Below are 20,183 nucleotides of genomic sequence, written 5' to 3' on the forward strand. Positions count from 1 at the left end.
CCAGTTCAATTCCCACATGGTCCAGTGAGCTACGCCCTCCACAACTAGATTGAAAAAACAACGATTTGACATGGAGCTGATGGATCCTGAAAAAACACACTGTTCCCCAATATTCCCCAATTAAAAAAAAACAAAAAAGAAAAAGAAAAAATACACTGATATTCACTCATTTTAGTAACAATCCTTCTAGTCTTGGGCCAGGCTTTGTGCTAGGAAGTGGAGCTATGATTAGTAAGTTCCTGACCCTGAGGGCCTCAGTTTAACCAGGAACACAAGTGCAGCAATGACCATCTACGAGCTTAAGCACTCACTATATAGCTAATAATAACAGTGAACATTTAATGAGCACTTATTCTTGTGTCAAGTACTATGCTAAGTAAAAGGCTTCACGTGCATGTGCTTTCCGATCTTTCATAATAATCCAATTATTTCCATTTTACATATGGAAAAACTGAAGTTTGAAGAAATAATCTAAACTGTCCAAAGTCACACAGCTAGTAAGTGATGGAGCCAGGATGGATTCCAGGCCTGGTTCCAGACCTCAAGCTCCTCACTATTACAATGTACTAAACAATAACTCTGGGAACAAAAATGTGAGATCTATTACTTATGCTCATGAGATCCAGAAGGACTTCACTGAGGATATAGTATCTAAGCAAGGTTTGAACGCGCTGAGTTTCCAGATAGGTGATGAAGAGGGTCTAGACAGAAGAGAACAGCACGACAAAGTCAGAGAGCCCGGAAAATGTGCACTGACTGTATGGTATAGTTAGCACAGCAGCTACGAAAAAGGCAAGATGGTAATGAGGCTGGAAAGGGAGGCAGAAGCCAGGCTGTGAAAAATCTTAAATGCCAGCTTACGGAACTTCAATTAGATAACAGCAAAGATATGTTTGTTACATGCATGACCTGTGCCAGGCACTGAAGTATACAACAGTTTACAGGAAACAAATAGTACCTGGTTCAATGAACTAATGTCTAGTGAGGTGAGGAGACAGAGGTAAAGAAGCAGGCAATTACAATATTCTGCTACTGTAGAGCACAGTAAAGGGTCTGGCTTCCCCCCACGGGTATATGAAGGAAGGACACCTAACTCAATTCTGTAGGAATTGAAAGTGTAATAAAATGTAATATAATGATATTGTCAGAATAGAGGATAGAAGAGAGTATATAAAATAACAAAATTTACACCTATCAAAAACAAAATAATGCTTAAATCAAGAGAGGCAGTATTAAGACTTTAAGTAAAAATATGGCAGTAAATATAAAAGATGCGAAAAGTATTAAAAATGGTTATCTTTGAGAAATAGAATTAAGAATTGAGGAGGGTGAGGCAAGTGACACTTATTTCTGTTATAAGCTTTTCAGTTGTTTGGCTTCATAAACTTTGTAAGTTACTTGACTAAAATTGTAGAAATAGCAAGGGAAACAAGCTCCTCTAAGTGATTCTGATAACCAGTAAGGATCAATCATTTCTAGCTTAAAAAATATCCGAGGCACATCTATATATTCCTCATATTAAAGGAATTCAGTCATAAAGACAAAACTTGGTATAATACTGGAGTTTAGCTCCAGTTAGAGTATTCTACTGAATGTGCACTGGGACTTTTCTTATAACTTGTGATGTTGAAGTGTAGCTGGGGATACTTTCTCCTGGATTCTAATGCCAGAATGGCCAGGGACCCCAAACTTGGGGAGGGAGGCACACTTTTCTTTTCAATGTTTTCTTTATCTTAAAGTATGTCCGAAACTCCTTTAGTTCAATATGGAATAAAGAAAGATTTCCTCAAAGAGAAATGAAACTGAATTTTATTTTCCCACTCCATTTAACTGTTACCCATTCCAGTATGACTTGAAAAATTTTAGTTTTTCATGGAAAGTTTAAAGTTATTCTATCTAAAATCACTATATAACAAATGTGTACTAATAACAATCTGATCTCAAGGAAAAGTAAACCAAAAAGTTAGTCTGCTCTTTTAATAGTAATTTTCAGAGAGAAAACTAATCAAATTCCTAAAATATAATATGCCCAATACAAATAGACACAGAAGTATGTTTGCTAAGTGAATGAATGAATTAAAAAATAGGATTAATATCCTTAAATTTTAATGTTTAGTGCCTAACAAGCTATTATGTACATAAAAAACTGAATAAATATTTGTTAAGTAGAATTGAACATCAATAATTGGTGTCCAACTTGTAATTTTCATTAATTTATTCAACAAATACTTATTAATCCTGTCCCAGGCACTGTTCTATGCAAATTGGAACATTTTACATACCACAGATTTTATTCCAGTACTCATATTATGGAGAGATAAAAACCAAATTATATAATTTATTTTGTAATGCTGCACTCTTGAGGTAAGAAAATGCTATGGGATTCAATTACAGAAGCAAAAGATAAAGAGCAGAGTATTTAACTGGAACATTACTTATTAGGAATTTGCAAATATTGTGACATCTTCCCACTGAATCAATTCCAGAATTATTTCCTCCCAAACACAAAAAAACTTCATGGAGGGATAGAGAAGAGCCTATCCATAGACTGAAATATAGAGGTAGAACAAAAAAAAAAAACTTTTAAGTTAACAGTTCAAAGAACTTCAAAATAATATTTCTCACATTTGTAACATGGGACTTTATAAACTAGCTTCTATTATTTTTACCATCTTTACTAAAAATATCACTTATTCTAATTACTCAACACATTGCTATTCTGGTGCAGAATTTTATCACTGAGTGGGACCTTCCAAAGTAATTCAACAATTATTAAAATTTAAACTTCGAAGGCAGCCATGCTTAGATACTAAAAAGGAGGGAATATGCCAGTGTACACCGTTTTAATTTTCAAAGAAAATAAGTTTATTTTCATGACAAGAAAGAAGAATTACATTCATGCATTCCCTTTGGTGTCTCAGAAGAACTTTCTTTGACTTAAGATTACTTATACTCGTATACCTTATTACCTTAGTCAAAGATGTTTCCACCTGAAAACTTGGCATCCTGGTTTGAAAGACTTATAAAAATCAAAAACACTTATGAGATAGTTCAAACTATTAATGATTAAATTGCTTCTAATTAAAACACAAAGCTAACAAAAACAATAAGCTTATCTGACTATGACAAGCGTACAGCTGAGGGGGTGGGGGTAAGGGGGAAGGTGAGGGGATTAGAAAACAATCAGTAACCACAAGATGGCCACGGAGTTTTGAAAATTAACCCGGGGAGCGTAATCAATAATGTTGTAAAGATTTTGTAGGGTATCCGATAGACATGTGTCCCATTTGGGAGACCATCTCAGGGAAGATGTAGATGCCTGATCACTGCACTGTACACCTGAAGCTGAACAATAATGAATGCGAACTATTATATATACATATATATATATATATATATATATGTATGTATGTATATATAGGTATGTATACATTTACAAGAGGCAGAGTACAGCATTGGGAGTGGAGATAGTGGAAATGGGATGGCTCGGTGCGATGTCAGAGAGATAGTGGATGGGGGGAGGGGTGTCCACAGTGTGAGGGATATAAATGATAAACGTCTAAGTAAAAAGCAAACAAACAAACAAAAAAAACCTCATAGACACAGACAATAGTTTAGTGGTTACCAGAGGTTAAGGGGATTGGGGGGGTAGGAGATGAGGGTAAGGGGGATCAAATATATGGTGATGGAAGGAGAACTGACTCTGGGTGGTGAACACACAATGGGATTTATAGATGATGTGATACAGAATTGTACACCTGAAATCTATGTAACTTTACTAACAATTGTCACCCCAATAAATTAAAATAATAAATTAAAGAGTACAGCTGAGAGTGATCAATTTGGTATTTGTAAGGGTGAAATTCAGTAAATCAGTAACACAGACTTAGCTAGTTGCAGTTTGACTCACCACCTAGCTTGCTATCTAGCTACCTGGAATTAGACTTAGTTTGTTTGCAGTTTGATCCATCCTGATATTGATCTGTTTTCTCTCTGTGTCTCTCCTTCCTACCTGCAGCAGCTGTCTAACAGACTGCTCTGGCAAACTCCTTTCTGCTACCATTTCTCTTACTCCTGTCTCAGCAGCTGTCCCTATCAGACTCTGGCCCGGCCCCCCTCCCCCACCTATCCCCCGCCCCAGTGTTTCTCTCCTTACTACTGAGACAGCCATCATCTTTGGACATACCATGGGCACTCTCTCTCTGCCCTAACTTTAATAAAAACTTCCTTTACTCTCCCACTTTGTAGAGTCTGTAAATGCTTTCACCTTTTGCGAACAACCAGGGGTTAATTCCACGCCACAACAGTATTTATTCTTAAATCTGATTTCTGACTTACTGTTTCTATTAAAAAGTAAAACTAAAATATTTAGTTTAAAAGCTCATTATTTTCCTTGCTAGGGTGATAAGAACAGATAGAATGGAAAAGCAAAGTTTACTCATTCTTGTGTCACTCTGCACAAAAATAATCACCTCACATTTTATTTAGAAGAGTGGTTCTCAAAGTAGTATGCTCCAAGGATAATTGGGGTCCTGAGACCTTTTCAGGAGGACCCCAAGGTCAAAACTATTTTCATAATAACAAACACTAAGATATTATTTGCTTTTTTTACTATGCTGAAATTTCCTCAGATGGCATAAAAGCAACAATGGTGGATCAAACTGCTGGTACCTTCACAAAATTCAAGGCAAGTGGCACCGAACTACACTGGTAGTCATTTTGTTCCTTTACTGCCACTCACAGCTAAAAAAACAAAAAGGTGATTTCACTTTAAAATGTCCTTCATAAAATAGGAAAAAGTACTGGCTTATTAAACCTCAACCCCTGAGTACACTTTAAAAAATATTCTGTGACAAAATGGAAAGTATGCACAAGCCCTTCTGCTTCATATGGAAGTCTGATGTTGTCACAAGGAGAAACACTGTGATTGCTTGAGTTATGAGCTGAATCAGATGCTTTTTTACCTAACCACCACTTTTACTTAAAAGAATAACCAAGAAAGTATGGTTATTCAAATTTGGGAATTTGGCAGGCATCTGCTAAAAACAGCAAAATGGGTCTGTTACTTCAAAGAAAATAATTAAAAGTATTTTGTTGCTAATGATAAAACTCAAGCTTTCAAGTGAAAATAAAAATGTTAGAAAACTCATATCCACCACTGTGCACCTGACAGCTTTTACTTAGAAATGTACCATTTGAAAGATGTGCATAAATTGTCAACCAATTATTTTCCAAATGGACAATTCATAATGTGAAAGAATTGTTGCATGGGTAAAAGATGGATTCCGACTGACCACTAGATTGTAATATAATAGTGCAGAGAATTAATCATACCCAAAGAGAGCTCTGGCCTTTGCCTGCTGGCTACTGGGAGATGATCTCTAAGCCCTTGGGACATCCTATCCTGCCTGATAATTATGTCTTTGCTTACGTTTGGCCAGTCTCTGCTCTACCTCCAGGAGGGGTTGAAGATGAAAAGTCATCTCAGGCAGTCAAGCCCAATAAAAATCTCTGGACACCAAGGCTTAGTTGAGAGTCCCTGATTGGCAACACTCCATGCAAACTGCCAAACATTGTTGCCAGGAAAGAAATACTGTCCATGATTCCATGGGGAGAGGACACATGAAGCTCCGTGTCTGTTAACTCTGACCTATGTACCTCTTTCTTTGGCTGGTTTTCATCTGTATCTTTTCATTGTAATAAAACATAACTGTGAGTTTAATAGCATTCAGTGAGTTCTATGAGTCCTAGTGAATTTCCTAACTTCAGGGAACCCCTCGAACTCTGTAATTGGTGTTAGAAATGAGGGTGGTCTTGTGGATTGTGCCCCCTACATGAACAGTACATAAAAAGTTCATTGATATAGTTTCAGATTCCACATTACAACTAAACTTTAAGATGCTGTCAGGTTTTAGTGTAATATTTAAAGAGAATATCACAATTATCTGAAAAGGCTACCAGAACACTACCAAAACAATATATGGCAGCAAACTGAAAGCAGAAGCAGATATATGGGAGTCCAGCTGTCTTAGATTTTTGCAAAAATACAAAACAATATCACTCTTCTCACTATTTTTTTCATTTTGGAAAATAGTTATTTTAGGTGAAATGTTATTTATACTAACATGAAATAGGTTTATTATGTTTTTAAATAAATATTTAAAAATTTTTCAATTTTAATTTATGATTTGGTAAATATCAATAAATATAAATCACATAAAAGCTGTTCGGATTTTCCAAAATTATTAAGAATGTAAAGCGTCCTGAGACCAAAATATTTGAGAATTGCTCATCTACAAACTTCAAAATTAATGCCTGATAAAGCTTATGAATGATATTAACAAAATCATCTTATTTGAAATGATTCTATTAATCTGATCAGATATCTAGATTCTAGAAGGATAATAAAGCAGTGATAGAAATGTTTCCCCTCAATTTTTGTTCATGTTTTGTTTCAATTTTAAGCAAAACTAAAGAATGGTCAACATCAACTGAAGAAAAGGCATTGCCTTCAATAAGCCATGTATGTTAAGATCATTTACAAGTTTTATTCACTACAAACAAATAGAACTCCAATGTCAATAAATGACAACTAGAGAGCACTGAGACATTTTTAAAGGCAGTCTGATCAAGTACTATTTCAGTAAAATAACCAATAGGTTGTAATGATCACCAACTGAACAGAAAAAAACAGAAAAGATAAAAGTAGTATCAGATGGACTAAAAAGCAAGATGTATGTATATGTTTAAGGTCACATGCTATTTTTTCCTAACTTTTGAAAAGTCTATAGTTTTCACCTTTCTCTAGAAACTTTCTAAATGCTTCTTATTTAAAAACAAATAAAAAACATTTGATTATTTTAGAAACTAAGCAAGTAGTACAGAATAGTGACTAAAAGTTCGGAATTTGGAATTGAACACATAAGTTCAAATCCCAATTCCCTTATTTCCTTGAGCAAATTATCCAACTTCTCGACCCCAATCATTTTCTCGCCCACAACTACTAATACATTATGGGGTTACTGAGAAAATAAGGATAGATGTGATACAATTAAGACAGTGTCTGACACAGAGTAAGTACTCAAGAAATAGACAGTATTATAATGCATGTATCTTACTTTCAGTTCCTTCTCAAGTCTATCTACTTCAGCTCCCAAAGTATCAATAATATTTTCTCCATGTTTAAGCATAAAGGTCTCTAGTTCTTCAGGAGTTTTCACTTCTTGAATTTCCTATTAAAAAAATGATAGCAAGAAAACAAATACTTTTAAAAATCGTAGCAGTAAGTTGATGATTTCTTTAAAAAAATTATAACACCATTAAATTTAATGAAAAATGAAAAACGTCCAAGCTATTGGCAATGAACCTCCTATTTCTGAAAAACTTAAATTCAAGAAAAAATTGAGTACAAGGCTACACTATGGCAACATTACACATTAGTGGGAAGAGAATAGACTATTCAATAAGTAGTGTCAGGGCAATTATTTTTCTATAAGAAAAAAAATTATATTCAATCTCTACCTCAAACCATTAAACAAAACAAACAATTTTAAGTGTATTAAAAACCTAAGGGTAAAAAAACATAAAACTTCTAGAAAAAAAGTATTTTTATGATAATGGGATAAGCAAGCATTTCTCAAGCAAGATAATAAAACGCATAGAGAAAAAGATTACAAGTCTGACGTTAAAATTACAAACCAGAAAAAGATATCTGCAGATACACAACTGAGGAAGGATTAGTATCTACCATATTAAAAAGTATTTACAAATCTGTCAGAGTAAGAGAAATTAAACAAAGAAGTAGAGGGAATCCCAATGATCAATGAATTTCAATGTTTATTAACCTCACTACTACCAGGGAAATATAAATTAAAACAAGATACCATTTCACACCTATCATAATGACAAAAATTTCAAAACTCTGTCAACAGTCTAGTAAGAAATTACTCTGTCAACAGGCTGGTAACAGAAATTTGATACACTAATGATAAAACGTAAATTGACTCACTTTGGAGAAAAATTTGCAAATGTCTAGAGAAGTTGAAGATATGTTCATCCAATGTCTTGTCTATTTTAAATCTTTCTATACATTACCCTAAAGAAATTCTTGTACATGCGAACAAGGAAACATGTATGAGAATGCCATTGTGGCATGTTTCTAACAGTTTAACACAGGAAACAATATAAATGTCCACCAACTGGAGACTGGATAAATAAACTGAAGACATTCATAAGATGGAAAATTATATAGTAATTAAAGTAAATTAACTAAAGGTATATATATTAACATGGAAGAATCTCAAAAATATGCTGTTAAGGAAATTGTAGAGGTAATCATATAATGATACCATTCATCTAAATTTTTAAACATCCAAAATGTTGTTACATATTATGCTAAAAAATATATTGAGAAGTATAAAAACCTAAATAGAAATGACAGGTACTAAACTCAGGATGATTATTAGTTTTAGGGACAGAGGAAAGAGAATAGGATCTAGAATGAGAAAACAAGGACTTCAGCTGTTTTTGTAATGATTTCTTTTTTTTAAGATCTTAAACAAATACAGTAAGATAAAATATTAGAATTTGACAAAGGCAAGTGGTAACCTCTGTGCTGTTTATTATATTATCCTCTGTAAATTCTCTTTTAAACTAGTCTTAATTAAAAAGCACGATTCTGGACACACAGAGATCTGCATTCATATGAGCCTCCATATTATGGCTCTGTAATTTTAGGCAAGTTACTTAATCTCTCTGTGTCTCAATCTGCCCATACATAAAAATGAAAATATTATTTATTTACCTCACAGGGTACAGTAAATAAGATAACATATATAAAATTCCTGGCACATATAACAAGCACTTTAATAATAAGTTTGCACTTCTGTTGTCTCCTCCAACCCACTCTACAGTAAATAAAAGGGTCTCAGTCAAATTTTGTAACCCTAAGAAGTTGAAAGCTGAAGTGACTTTATGAGCTATAATAGAAAAGTTTCATCTCATTTACTTAAAAAGTAATTTTCCTTACTGTTGGCTTTGTAAGAAAACAATAAATACATAAACTTACTTGTAGCATTTGGTCAAAATCTTGTTTTTCCAAATATGATCTTGTAACAACTCGTCCATCAAAATCCACTTCTGCCTTAAATCTTACTTTACCTAATCCCAAATCTGTGGCTTTAACATCATGAATTGCCCTGCAATCAATAACAATGCTTATAAATTTATGTATACACACACAACATACGTATACATTTTAATAACACAAAGTCTAGAATTGTTTTTCTACCAGTGATGAAAATGGACTAAGATGGCTTTCAGAGTGTTCACCATTAAGTACCAACTATTCTTTTCCCAAACAAATGCTCTGCATACTCTGATTAAGCAAGCTGCCATGTTGGAGAGGCCCATGTGGCAAAAAATTATTAAATCCTGTCAATAATGAAGTAAGCTTAGAAGCAGAGCCATCCCCAGAAGATGACTGTAGTCCCACCTAACATCTCGATGGTAGTCTGGGACAAATCTTAAAATAGAGGATCCAGGTAAACCATGCCTGGATTCCTGACCAACTGTGAGGTAATAAATGTTGTTATAAGTCATTGAGTTTTGGGGTAATTTGTCACATAGCAATAGATAACTAATACATTGTCTAAAAACTGTATGAACTTTCTGGATTATTAACATTTATTTTTTCCAACAATTTAATACACCGATCTTCACTCTTCCAGAAAATTGAAAATTTGCCACAATCTTTCCATTTGCAGCTCCTTTTTTAGGCTTTAATTATAAACAATACATGCAAAATTATAAACATATACAGAGGGTGCCCAAAAATGTATGTAAATTTTAAGAAAGGAAAACTGTATTAAAATTCTAATACTTAATATATATCAATAACAAAAGATGAATACAAATGAGATTTGATTTCTGTAATTACAAGAAGTGCTCAAAGTTGTTACCATCAGTGTCCAGAAACTTTTGATTACGGCAAACTACTGCTTGAGCAACATTGACTGAGGTGTCTACTTGTATACATTTTTTGGCACCCCCGGTACGTACCTAAAACAGGACACCAAAATACATGAAGCAAAAACTAACAGAAATGAAAGGAGAAATACGCAATTCAACAATACTAGCTGGAGACTTCCAAAATCCTACTTTCAGTCATGGATAGAATAATTAAACAGGAACATCAACAGGGAAATAGAAGGCTTGAACGCTATAAAGCAACTAAACCTAATAGACATCTATATTATACTCCATACAACAAAAGCAGAATATACATTCTTCTCAAGTGCACAAGGAACATTATCCAAGATAGATCACGTGCTAGGTCATAAGACAAACTTCAGTACATTTGAAAGGATAGAAATAATACAAAGTATGATTTCTGACCACGGTGGAATAAAATAAGAAATCAGTAACAGAAAGATATTTGGGAAACTCCAAAAACATGGAAATTAAACAACACACTTCTAAAAAACCAATGGCTAAAGAAGAAATTTAAAATGAGATTAGACACCTGAAACTAGACACCTGAAATAATAAAAAAAACCGTCTAAGATTAGAAATTTCTTTGAAATGAATGAAAATGAAGATATAACATACCAAAACTTATAGGATGCGACAAAAGTAGAGCTTAGAGGGAAATTTATTAACTATAAAAGCCTACATTAAGAAGAAAGGTACCAAATAAAAAACTTAACCTACCATCCTAAGACACTGGAAAAAGCAAACTAAACCTAAACAAGCAGAAGGAAGGAAAACTGTAGAGATTAGAGCAGAAATTCATGAAATAGAGAATAGAAAAACAGAAAATGAATTCAACCAAAAGCGGGTTCTCTGAAATGATCAACAAAATTGATAAACCTTTAGGCTAGACTGACCAAGAAAAACAAGAGAGAAAACTCAAATTACTAGAATCAGAACTGAAAGGAGACATTACTACCAAAACTAAAGAAACAGAAAGATCTACAAAAAACTACTATGAACTGTTGTATGGCAACAAATTGGATAACTTAGAAGTAATGGACAAATTCCTAGAAAGACACAAAGTACCAACACCAGATTCAAGAAGAAAAAGATAATCTGAACAGACCTCTAACATATAAAGAGATAGAATTAGTAATCAAAAAACAACCCACAAAGAAAAGTCCATGCCCAGATGGCACTGCCATGGAATTCTACTAAACATTTAAAGAAGAAATACTACCAATTCTTTACAAACTCTTTCAAAAAACAGAACAGGAGGGAACACTCTCAACTCATTCTATAAGGTCAGTATTACCTTGATTCCAAAATCAAAGACATCGCAAGGAAAGGATATTAATGTAGATTAATTTACATTAAGTTACTAAGCCTAATGCTGATTTTATGAATGTTCAACTTCTACTTTTGACACAGCTAGGTAACTACTTTTCAAGATTAAACATAAAGGGCTTAGAATATAGATCTAGTAATCATTTACTCATTTGCTTTGCCAATTCAGATATACAGGTCATTCTTAAAAGATTTAACTTAAAGATTTTAATTGTAACAGAAGAAAAATACATTCTTATTTTAAAGTTTAAAATATACATGTAGTTAGAGGAAAAATTGGGATTTTAAACGATTGTTCCTTCCACTTCACCCTGAAACCACACGCTACTGAATTTCACTGCAAAGTACTATTAGAACTCTGTATTTCTTCTGATTATCTCCTAAATGTTCAGTACTTTACTCTTACATAATTTAAAAGATAGATTATAAGGAAAAACTTTTAAAATAAGCTAAAACAATAAGTTTATTTTCAAAAGGAATATAAATTATACTTAATTTGGTAATCAATTCCCCATGAATAAAAGTCTTCTTAAATTGAATATATTTAATTTGTAATTATAATACAAATATAAGGCAAATATAAATATGAAAGTTCCACTTAACTGGTTCCACATTAAGGAGGCAACTACTTTGCAAACTTCTGTTCCAATTACATCATCTAACTTTTTTATTCTAAAAATTAGATATACAAAATTTAAAGGGAAGCTTAAGGAGTTTCCTAAATGTTTTCATACTTCCTTTCTTGTAAGGTTGCAATTCTAAAAGTAATAAATTAAAAAGTTCTGAAGGCTATAGGGCTCTAAAACTTCTTCTGCAAGTATTTACAAACCAAGCATTTCAATTTCTTAATGATTTTGTAAATGTTAACAGCATCATGGGAATAAGCTGACCTTACTGATGGATCGTTCTCCAGGAGTTCGGTAAGCCGCTGCACTTGTTCTGGCTGGATCGATCGCCCTAAGAGTGCTTCTGTGTTAGTGTAGATGAGGAATGCTGAGACCACACCTAACAAGGTGCCCACACCCAAAGAACCAAGGCTGTCATACAGTGGATTGCCTAAATAAAGCACATAAGAAGTGAGTAAATTAACATTTTCTATTAGCTCAACGAGCTTTAGTGAGCAAAGAACCATTATCAGTAAAACAAGGGATTTGAAATTCATTCTAATTCCTTTAATGATGTTCTCTTAATAGTCTTACCATACCACAAAATGTGGATGATACAACTTGCTTCATATTACCTATGAGTATTATGGGGTTTAATTATTTAAAATCTGGTTTTTGCACCTGGTCATTACATGGGTTCAGGGTACTTTCAGCTTAGAGAATTCATATACATATTAATAATACAATAAAGAGTCCATTTCCTTTAGCAATATCAGTAGCACTTTTCCTATCCTAGGTTGACAAAATAATTGTGAGATCAAAAGCTGAAAGAAATAACCATTTTTGTGTCTTACTCTTACCAACGTTCTGTGAGAGAATTAAGCCATATAAAAAATGATATGGGTCACTCTTTTCTCATTCAACCAAAGGTGATACATAGCTAATACCATTCTAGGTTACGAAAAAAAAGCTCATTCCTTGCATGCTCTGGGGACCTCAGAGCAGTAGTTCTCCAAGTGTGGTCCCCTGATCAGTGGCATCAGCATCACTTGAGAAATTAACAGAAATGCAAACTCTCAAGCCTCACCCCAGACCTTCTGAATCAAAAACTGTGGAGGTGGGGTCTAGCATTCTGTCTTCCCAACCTCCAGGTGATTCTGATTCTAAAAATTGCCTTCAGTTATTAGGGCCTAATGCTCTTCCAGAACCAATGAGCAGAGCTGGTTTACTATCTATGAATGTATACATTAATTTATGTAACAGATATCAATAGATATTACATTTTAAAACTTTGTAGTAAACTTTACACACAGGCTTTTATGATTAGAAGTCTTTTTATTCCAAAAATAAAATGTCAACATTATATTTAACTCTCTTAATGCTTAGTAAAACATACATTTTATTTAAAAATCATATTAGTTTTACTAACATTTAGTCAAAATAGAACACTAAAAAGTAAACTCACTTATCTGTACTAAAGTCTTAAAAATGATCTACATAAACATAATCCATTGAAACATAAACCACTAGGAGGTCTGTAATTATAGAGTTCAAACTCTAATATTGCTCTTTAGAAATCCAAATTTAATTATTTTTATTTGAAAATATATATGTATAAACAATCCTACAGAAATCGAGGAATTAACTGGAAAATATTTTATTGATTTCTTAGCCTGTTATTTAAGTTAAATGAATTAATTTAACTACTTAAATAAAATGTAATTCATGTGAAATACTCTTAAAACATAAAAATTTTATAAGTTTGATTTGACTGGCTAACATTATGGAAAAGAAAATAACTTATTAAAAGTTGACTGTTTCATCAAGTCACACTTTTCTTAAGCCTAAAATCTTGCTAAGTAATAATTTATGTCCAAAAAAATATCTAAAACAATACAGTCAACTAGAAAAACAATAAAAACTTTCAGAAATATTCTGGATCACAGTGAACATAAAAGAATGCTCATTTAATCTTAAAATGTCTATTTAAAAATGAGAAAGTCCTATTCATATTTCAGACTATTTTAAGAAACACTGCACAACTGTGAGAGCTCACCACCTAAAATTATTTTAAATATAGAACAAATGGGTAAGAAGGGAAGAAATTCCATTCCAAGAGAATTCCAACCTCAGATATTTGAGTCTTTGTTTACTAAATGGTTCTTTTGTTTTAGGAAAAAAATAAAAAGAGTTTTGTGTTTTCTTAGTCACCTGTATTGTACAGGCCTTACACTTAACTAGCTACCAAAATGAGGATGGAACCAACTTGAGTCAAGGAAATAGGAAAGCAATAGCACTTACTATTGGCACTAACAGTGAAAAAGACAAATGAACTTTATATACTTTATATACAAATGAACCACAATATATACTTATTTAGAACTTTAGAGTTTATTAACATTTCTCTCTTGTATATTATGTTAATAAAGCTTCTGAGGTCACTAAGACAAATATCAATACTTCCACAGGTAAAAAAAACTTAAAGCTCAGAATGATTGTGTAATTTACTAAGTCACAGCTACAAAAGTTTAGAGCATTACAAAAATGCTCAATTAACAGCCTTCTTTATTTCTAACTACGAAATTAGCATCTTACAATCTATTGGTTTAAAATTATTCAATGATACAAAAGAAAATTCTCACATATAAGAGAATTATTTACGTAGTACAAATAAATCACTTTGTAATTCAAGGAATAGTTACCTGTTATAGATGTAAGGCCCATACAAGTGGCTGCTATTGTCACGCCCAAGACTGCTGCCGTATCCTCCAACAATATAACATTTGTACTCGGATCACGACTTTCCATTACTTATCATTGGGGGAGAGATAAGAAAGAAACTTTCTGAAATCTTGATACTCTCAGGAAACATTTTAATAAGTATCTATTTAAAATTAAGATAAATTAAGATTAAAAAATGTATGAGATCCTGATTTTAAAAAGCCTGCTCAATGCAAACATAATTTCTTGGCTTAAATGTTCAAATTGGTTTCTCAAGTTATATAAGCATATACAGAAATATTGTGGTTCACGTAAGTTAAACCCAAATGTAAAGTATTCATGTTCAAATCACATTACATTCTCTTTTTAAAAGAGCTGATGTACATCAAAGAGCCACACATAAGGAAGACACTGAGACATATTTTGTACATATCGATAAAGAACAAAGTGATAGTACTAGGCAATTTTAAGCAACTAGAGGAGATGAAATAATACATCTGATTTCTAAAATACATACCGTACTTATAAAATGACATTCCTTTGGCCCGCGCACTCCTACGAAGTTCATTGACAGCAACAAGAAGCGTTGCTAAAAGAAAGGCATTCATATTAGCAAGGAAGAAACTTCATGCCTCTAAACTTCAAAGACAGTATCTCAAAAGATAAGTAAATATGCACAACATTCTAAGACCAGGGTTGGCAATAAGGAAAAGTTCTGTATTAATTAGTCATTATCAAGATCCCAATTAACCATCATTAATATAACAAATCCCATATTTCTTAACCATAATAATTTAAATGTCATTACCGCAACAACCTTAACTTATTAGACAGCTACTACTTGGCAGGCAACACACTAAGCACAATCACTTGATCCTCCCAACCTTTTGAGACAGGTGGTGTTATCACCATTTTATAGACTGTCAAAGATGAAGGAAACACTGCATAGAAAGTGACAATGTTGCAGAAGCAAACATACTATGAGTAAAGCAGTAAATTACGCAGTTTCATACATGATAGTAGCACTTCTGTCATAATACTACTATAGCTGAAACTTTCAGAAACTTAGAAATATTTGTATTGCAAAAAGAGACAGCCTTCTCTAACACACTACTAAAACCTGATTTTTAAAACTCAGTATATAGTTATATTTCAAATGGTCTTCATTTCAAATGTTGTAACTTTTCTGATACGATATTCAAGAACAGAAAAATAGCTTTTCCCTTCCCCTCATAGATTACAGGAACAACCATAGTACATTGTACACAGAATTTACTCCCTAAGAGTAGACAAACCTTAGATTCCTATTTCCAGTTTTATTTAATCAATGGAACTTAGCAGTCTATAATAATAGACTGCTGAATGTATATTACTAAATCAAGAATAAAGTGACACTATGACAGTACATACCTCCTTCCGATACCAATGATCCTGCTAAAATACAATATGCCTAGAAAAGAAATATTAAAATAAAACATAAATTAATATTTCACTAAAGAATCACAACTGTTCATGTATAAAGTTGTAATGTTTAAAATGGAAACAAATTTGAATCCAAGCCAGGTGAGGATCTTGACGGAAACACCTCACATGAGGAAAATGAGATAGATGGTATCTTCATATGAGGGAACAGATAAAAGCTTTAAAATTTAATGGCCATCTCACTTTTTAATACATAGAAGAGATTATATATATATATATATATATATATATATATATATATATATATATATAGAGAGAGAGAGAGATAATATATATAAATATATATGCCTATATATAATACATATATAACATATATATATAAATATATATACCTATATGTCAATATATATTGATATATATATTACACATAAGTATATATATTTTCTACAGAATGTTATACCATGGCCTAAGCTAAATTCATGATATAAAAGATAAAAGTTACTTAATTGGCATAAAATTTTTTTTGAAGTTCAAAATGAACACAAAAATTTAAAACCTGGGGTTGTGGATACCAGATGCAGTAAGATCCACATCCACACCCAAGTAAATTCTGAATTTGTTTGGATGCCCAGGACCAAGAGAATCCTTTCTGAATCTTAATTGAAAAGATAAGCAGCTATAAACAGTAATCAATTTTTTTGGAACACCATTTCCCTTGCAGTCCCAGGATACTACTGAATTAAATAAGAGAAACTTTAATCCAAGGTATATAGAAAGAGTTAACCTAGTAACACAAATTTTTAAAAAATTTAAATGAAATTCAAGCCAAACATCTGTTGAATTTTCAACATTACCTTTTTGGACCAAACACAAAGCAACCGCAACAGAAATAGACTGGAATTACACCATGAGATGCAGAAGCTAAGAAGGGGTGCTACATAACCAGTTTGTGTTTGTCAAGGGAGCAATAGTCAGAGTGGCGAAGCAGGGTGATCTCCAGTAAGTGCCCATGACAGGAAAAAAAATCTTTAAATCTCTACAAAGGCCAGAGGAAACCAGTGCAAAATGACACTGATGCCAGTACTGCAGTACTTTCTTGTCCCATATCCCTACCTTCAATGCAGTTAGAAGCAACCTACCGGTAAGAAGTAGGAAATAAGGGTAGAAGCCCTGGATGGGAAAATATAGAATGCTCCCTCCCATTCCTCCAGTGTAGGCTTCCTACCAGGACAAGGGAAAGGAGACGCTTTAACTTTAAATACAATTCCAACGTGTGACTATCACATGGGACTGGATATTTTAATTACTGACAGATTATTCTTGGGACTAAGAGGGAATAGAAGCTTTCTTGTTCTTTAACAGAAACTACAGAAATTAATGGAACTGACCAATATTTTAACCAAGGAGACAGTGCTTACTAATTGTATCTACAGAGCTGTTCTTGTTCAACGTCACTAAATCGTATGGATGTAGAGGTCATGTTCAGATGTTCTAAAAAACACAACTACAGATACATACCCCTAAATGACACAGTCAAGAAAATATATGTTAGCCCCATTCTTTAACATCAGTATTACAAAGGCTTTTACTGTACTTCAACACTATTTTACATTACTTTAAAACTGAGGGGTTGGAAAGATTACCCAGAGAAGGGATTCCATTGGTTGAGGATTAAGCAATCCCATGACTCCATGGTACCACGATAATCCTGCACCCATCATGAAAATACCAACACCACTAATTAGTGAAGCAATGTAGCGCATATTTGAAAATCCGTACCTGAAATATAAAAATGACAGTTACAATTTACAAATGATTTCCTTTCAAAATGTTTACTAGTCAATAAAAATCTTCTCACAGTATTAAGATATTATGGTTTTATATTTAAGTAAAGTGTAAATGCCAAATTCAAATCTAATCAGAATATCAATACATAAACTGGAAAAAACTGGAAGATCCTTGGAAATACATAAAAAGAGTAAATATGATTTAATCCAGGTATTTTCTAATCCTTTTTCCATGTAGTCTGTTTTCATTTAGTAGTGCTATTTTACTATAAAACTTGGTCTTTATAATATAATGTAATGTAACATAACATAATATAATACCGGGTCTTATATTAATTTTTGCTCCAAAAGACGCATTAGAGCTGATTGTCCGTCCGGCTAGGTCTTATTTTCGGGGAAACGGGGTATTACATACTGCAAATGTTGATAAAATTAATCTTTAAAAAAAATGCATTCAGATGTTTAATGAACAGGATAACATTTAAATTTCCTTGTAATGCAGCCAATTGAATTATTTTGGTCTTCTTGTATAGATAATAAATGATTTATATTACCTATAATTTGACGTTGGATACTTGTTGCTGGTTCTGATTAGTTTAACAAACCGTAACTGACTATTATTATTAGGACTAAGCTTCCGTTTTTCAGGGAGTTTTATGACAATTTTTTTAAATCTCAATTCTTTTTTAAACATCTTTGTTCATTATGTGCAATATTTTGTATTGCTGTATATACCAATAAAATACTGAGTATTAAGAAGTTCAAAAATATGACATACTATAATATAAAAAGAATCATTCACCAATAAAAGCATTTCGTGGGAAATTTACCCCCAAATCCAAATTCTATGGTACCCTCTGGCAGATGAAAATTTAAGTAAGAATTCTTAATTAAAGTTGATTTTTTAATTCTTTTTGCAAACATGTAATCTTGACATAGGGAATTCTTACTTGCTTTATAAATGTGACAATGTTCTACCAGCCTGATTTAGGAAAATTTACTGTCTTCTAAAGTTTCCCCCAAAGTAATATAGGATACACACACACACACACACACACACACACATAAAATAAAATCTTTAAGTAAATTAAGATCTAAATTAAATGGCGTGACTTTTAGGAATTTATAGGTTCTTATTGAAAATTTTAATTCTGTAGATCTGCACTGTCCAAAAGAACTCATTAGTCACATGAGGCTATTTAAATTTAAATTAATTGAAACTAAATAAAATTTTAAATGTAGTTCAACTGCACTAACCACACTTCAAGTACTCAACAGTACTTGTGCTAGTAACTATCATATTGGATAGAGTTTGTAGAAAATTCTACTGGGCCGCACTAATGTATAATAGATTATTGAGAAGAAATCTTGATAAGAAACCTTTGTAACCTAAAATTCTACCCTGTTTTTAGATTTTTGGTGTATAAAACTACTCAGGAAAAAAAAAAAAGACTTCTTAAGATAGTAAAATATTGTAATGATATGTAATTAGCAGAATAGAAAGCTAATTTTCTCTATACTAGCTTATTCATAGTTCTAGGACATTCAAAATATGTTATTATTTATAAGAAAACAGCAGTGTCTTGCTTTCAAGTACAGAAAGGAATTTATATAAAGCACAGAAATAGACTCTTTTACAGAAATAAAAGCACATTTTTTTGGCCTTAAGATTGATCAAATTCTACTACTGAACTATGTTTTAAAAAATGATGCATGTGAAATTCAAGTTTTAGCTGGTTATGTTAGAGGAAACAAACAAACAAAAATCTCTGTATCAAATAACTGATGTGATTCAAAATAATGTATTCTAAAAGGCACACTGATTTTACAAGTCAATAATTTGAAATACTAACAGAATACTATTTCCAAATCACAACAGGAGAATTAAAATAAAGTATGTGTTTACTATAAATTATCACTCAGATTTTAGATTGAGTGGTCTATTAGTCTAAATATGGAATATATTTCCTCTGACCAAATAAAACTCTAAGATCAAAATATGTGCTGTTTTTAATTATCAAATATGAAAAAAATAAGATCTCTATGCTATGTTACAAAACATAAAAATAATTTAAACTCCATTTTCAAATTATGAGGTGTGATCAAAGTGACTGTTTAAATTTTTAAAAATTATAGTAAAAGACACACTGCCATTAATCACCCTCAATATACTCCGTCTCGTTTCAAACACACTTATCCCATGTTCTTGCACTTTCTGAAGCACTTCTGGAAATCCTCTTTCGTGACTGTCTTTACTGTGTTTTCCCGAAAGTAAGAGCTAGCCGGACCATCAGCTCTAATGCGTCTTTTGGAGCAAAAATTAATATAA

The 20,183-nt window shown here is 32.4% G+C and overlaps 1 protein-coding gene across 1 annotated transcript in view; it reads right to left on the reverse strand.

The window, feature by feature from the left end:
* SLC30A9 (solute carrier family 30 member 9) overlaps positions 1-20,183 on the reverse strand; it is a 71,313-nt gene that overhangs the window by 1,855 nt on the left and 49,275 nt on the right. The window contains exons 11-17 of the mRNA XM_033106292.1: positions 17,711-17,846; positions 16,056-16,095; positions 15,163-15,234; positions 14,627-14,734; positions 12,210-12,375; positions 9,068-9,197; positions 7,119-7,232 (exon numbers count right to left, since the gene is read on the reverse strand). Coding sequence (XP_032962183.1) covers positions 7,119-7,232; positions 9,068-9,197; positions 12,210-12,375; positions 14,627-14,734; positions 15,163-15,234; positions 16,056-16,095; positions 17,711-17,846 — 766 coding nt within the window. The remainder of the gene's footprint in view (positions 1-7,118; positions 7,233-9,067; positions 9,198-12,209; positions 12,376-14,626; positions 14,735-15,162; positions 15,235-16,055; positions 16,096-17,710; positions 17,847-20,183) is intronic.

This window comes from Rhinolophus ferrumequinum, chromosome 5 (assembly GCF_004115265.2).
Source record: "Rhinolophus ferrumequinum isolate MPI-CBG mRhiFer1 chromosome 5, mRhiFer1_v1.p, whole genome shotgun sequence".
NCBI classification, from domain to species: Eukaryota; Metazoa; Chordata; class Mammalia; order Chiroptera; family Rhinolophidae; genus Rhinolophus; species Rhinolophus ferrumequinum.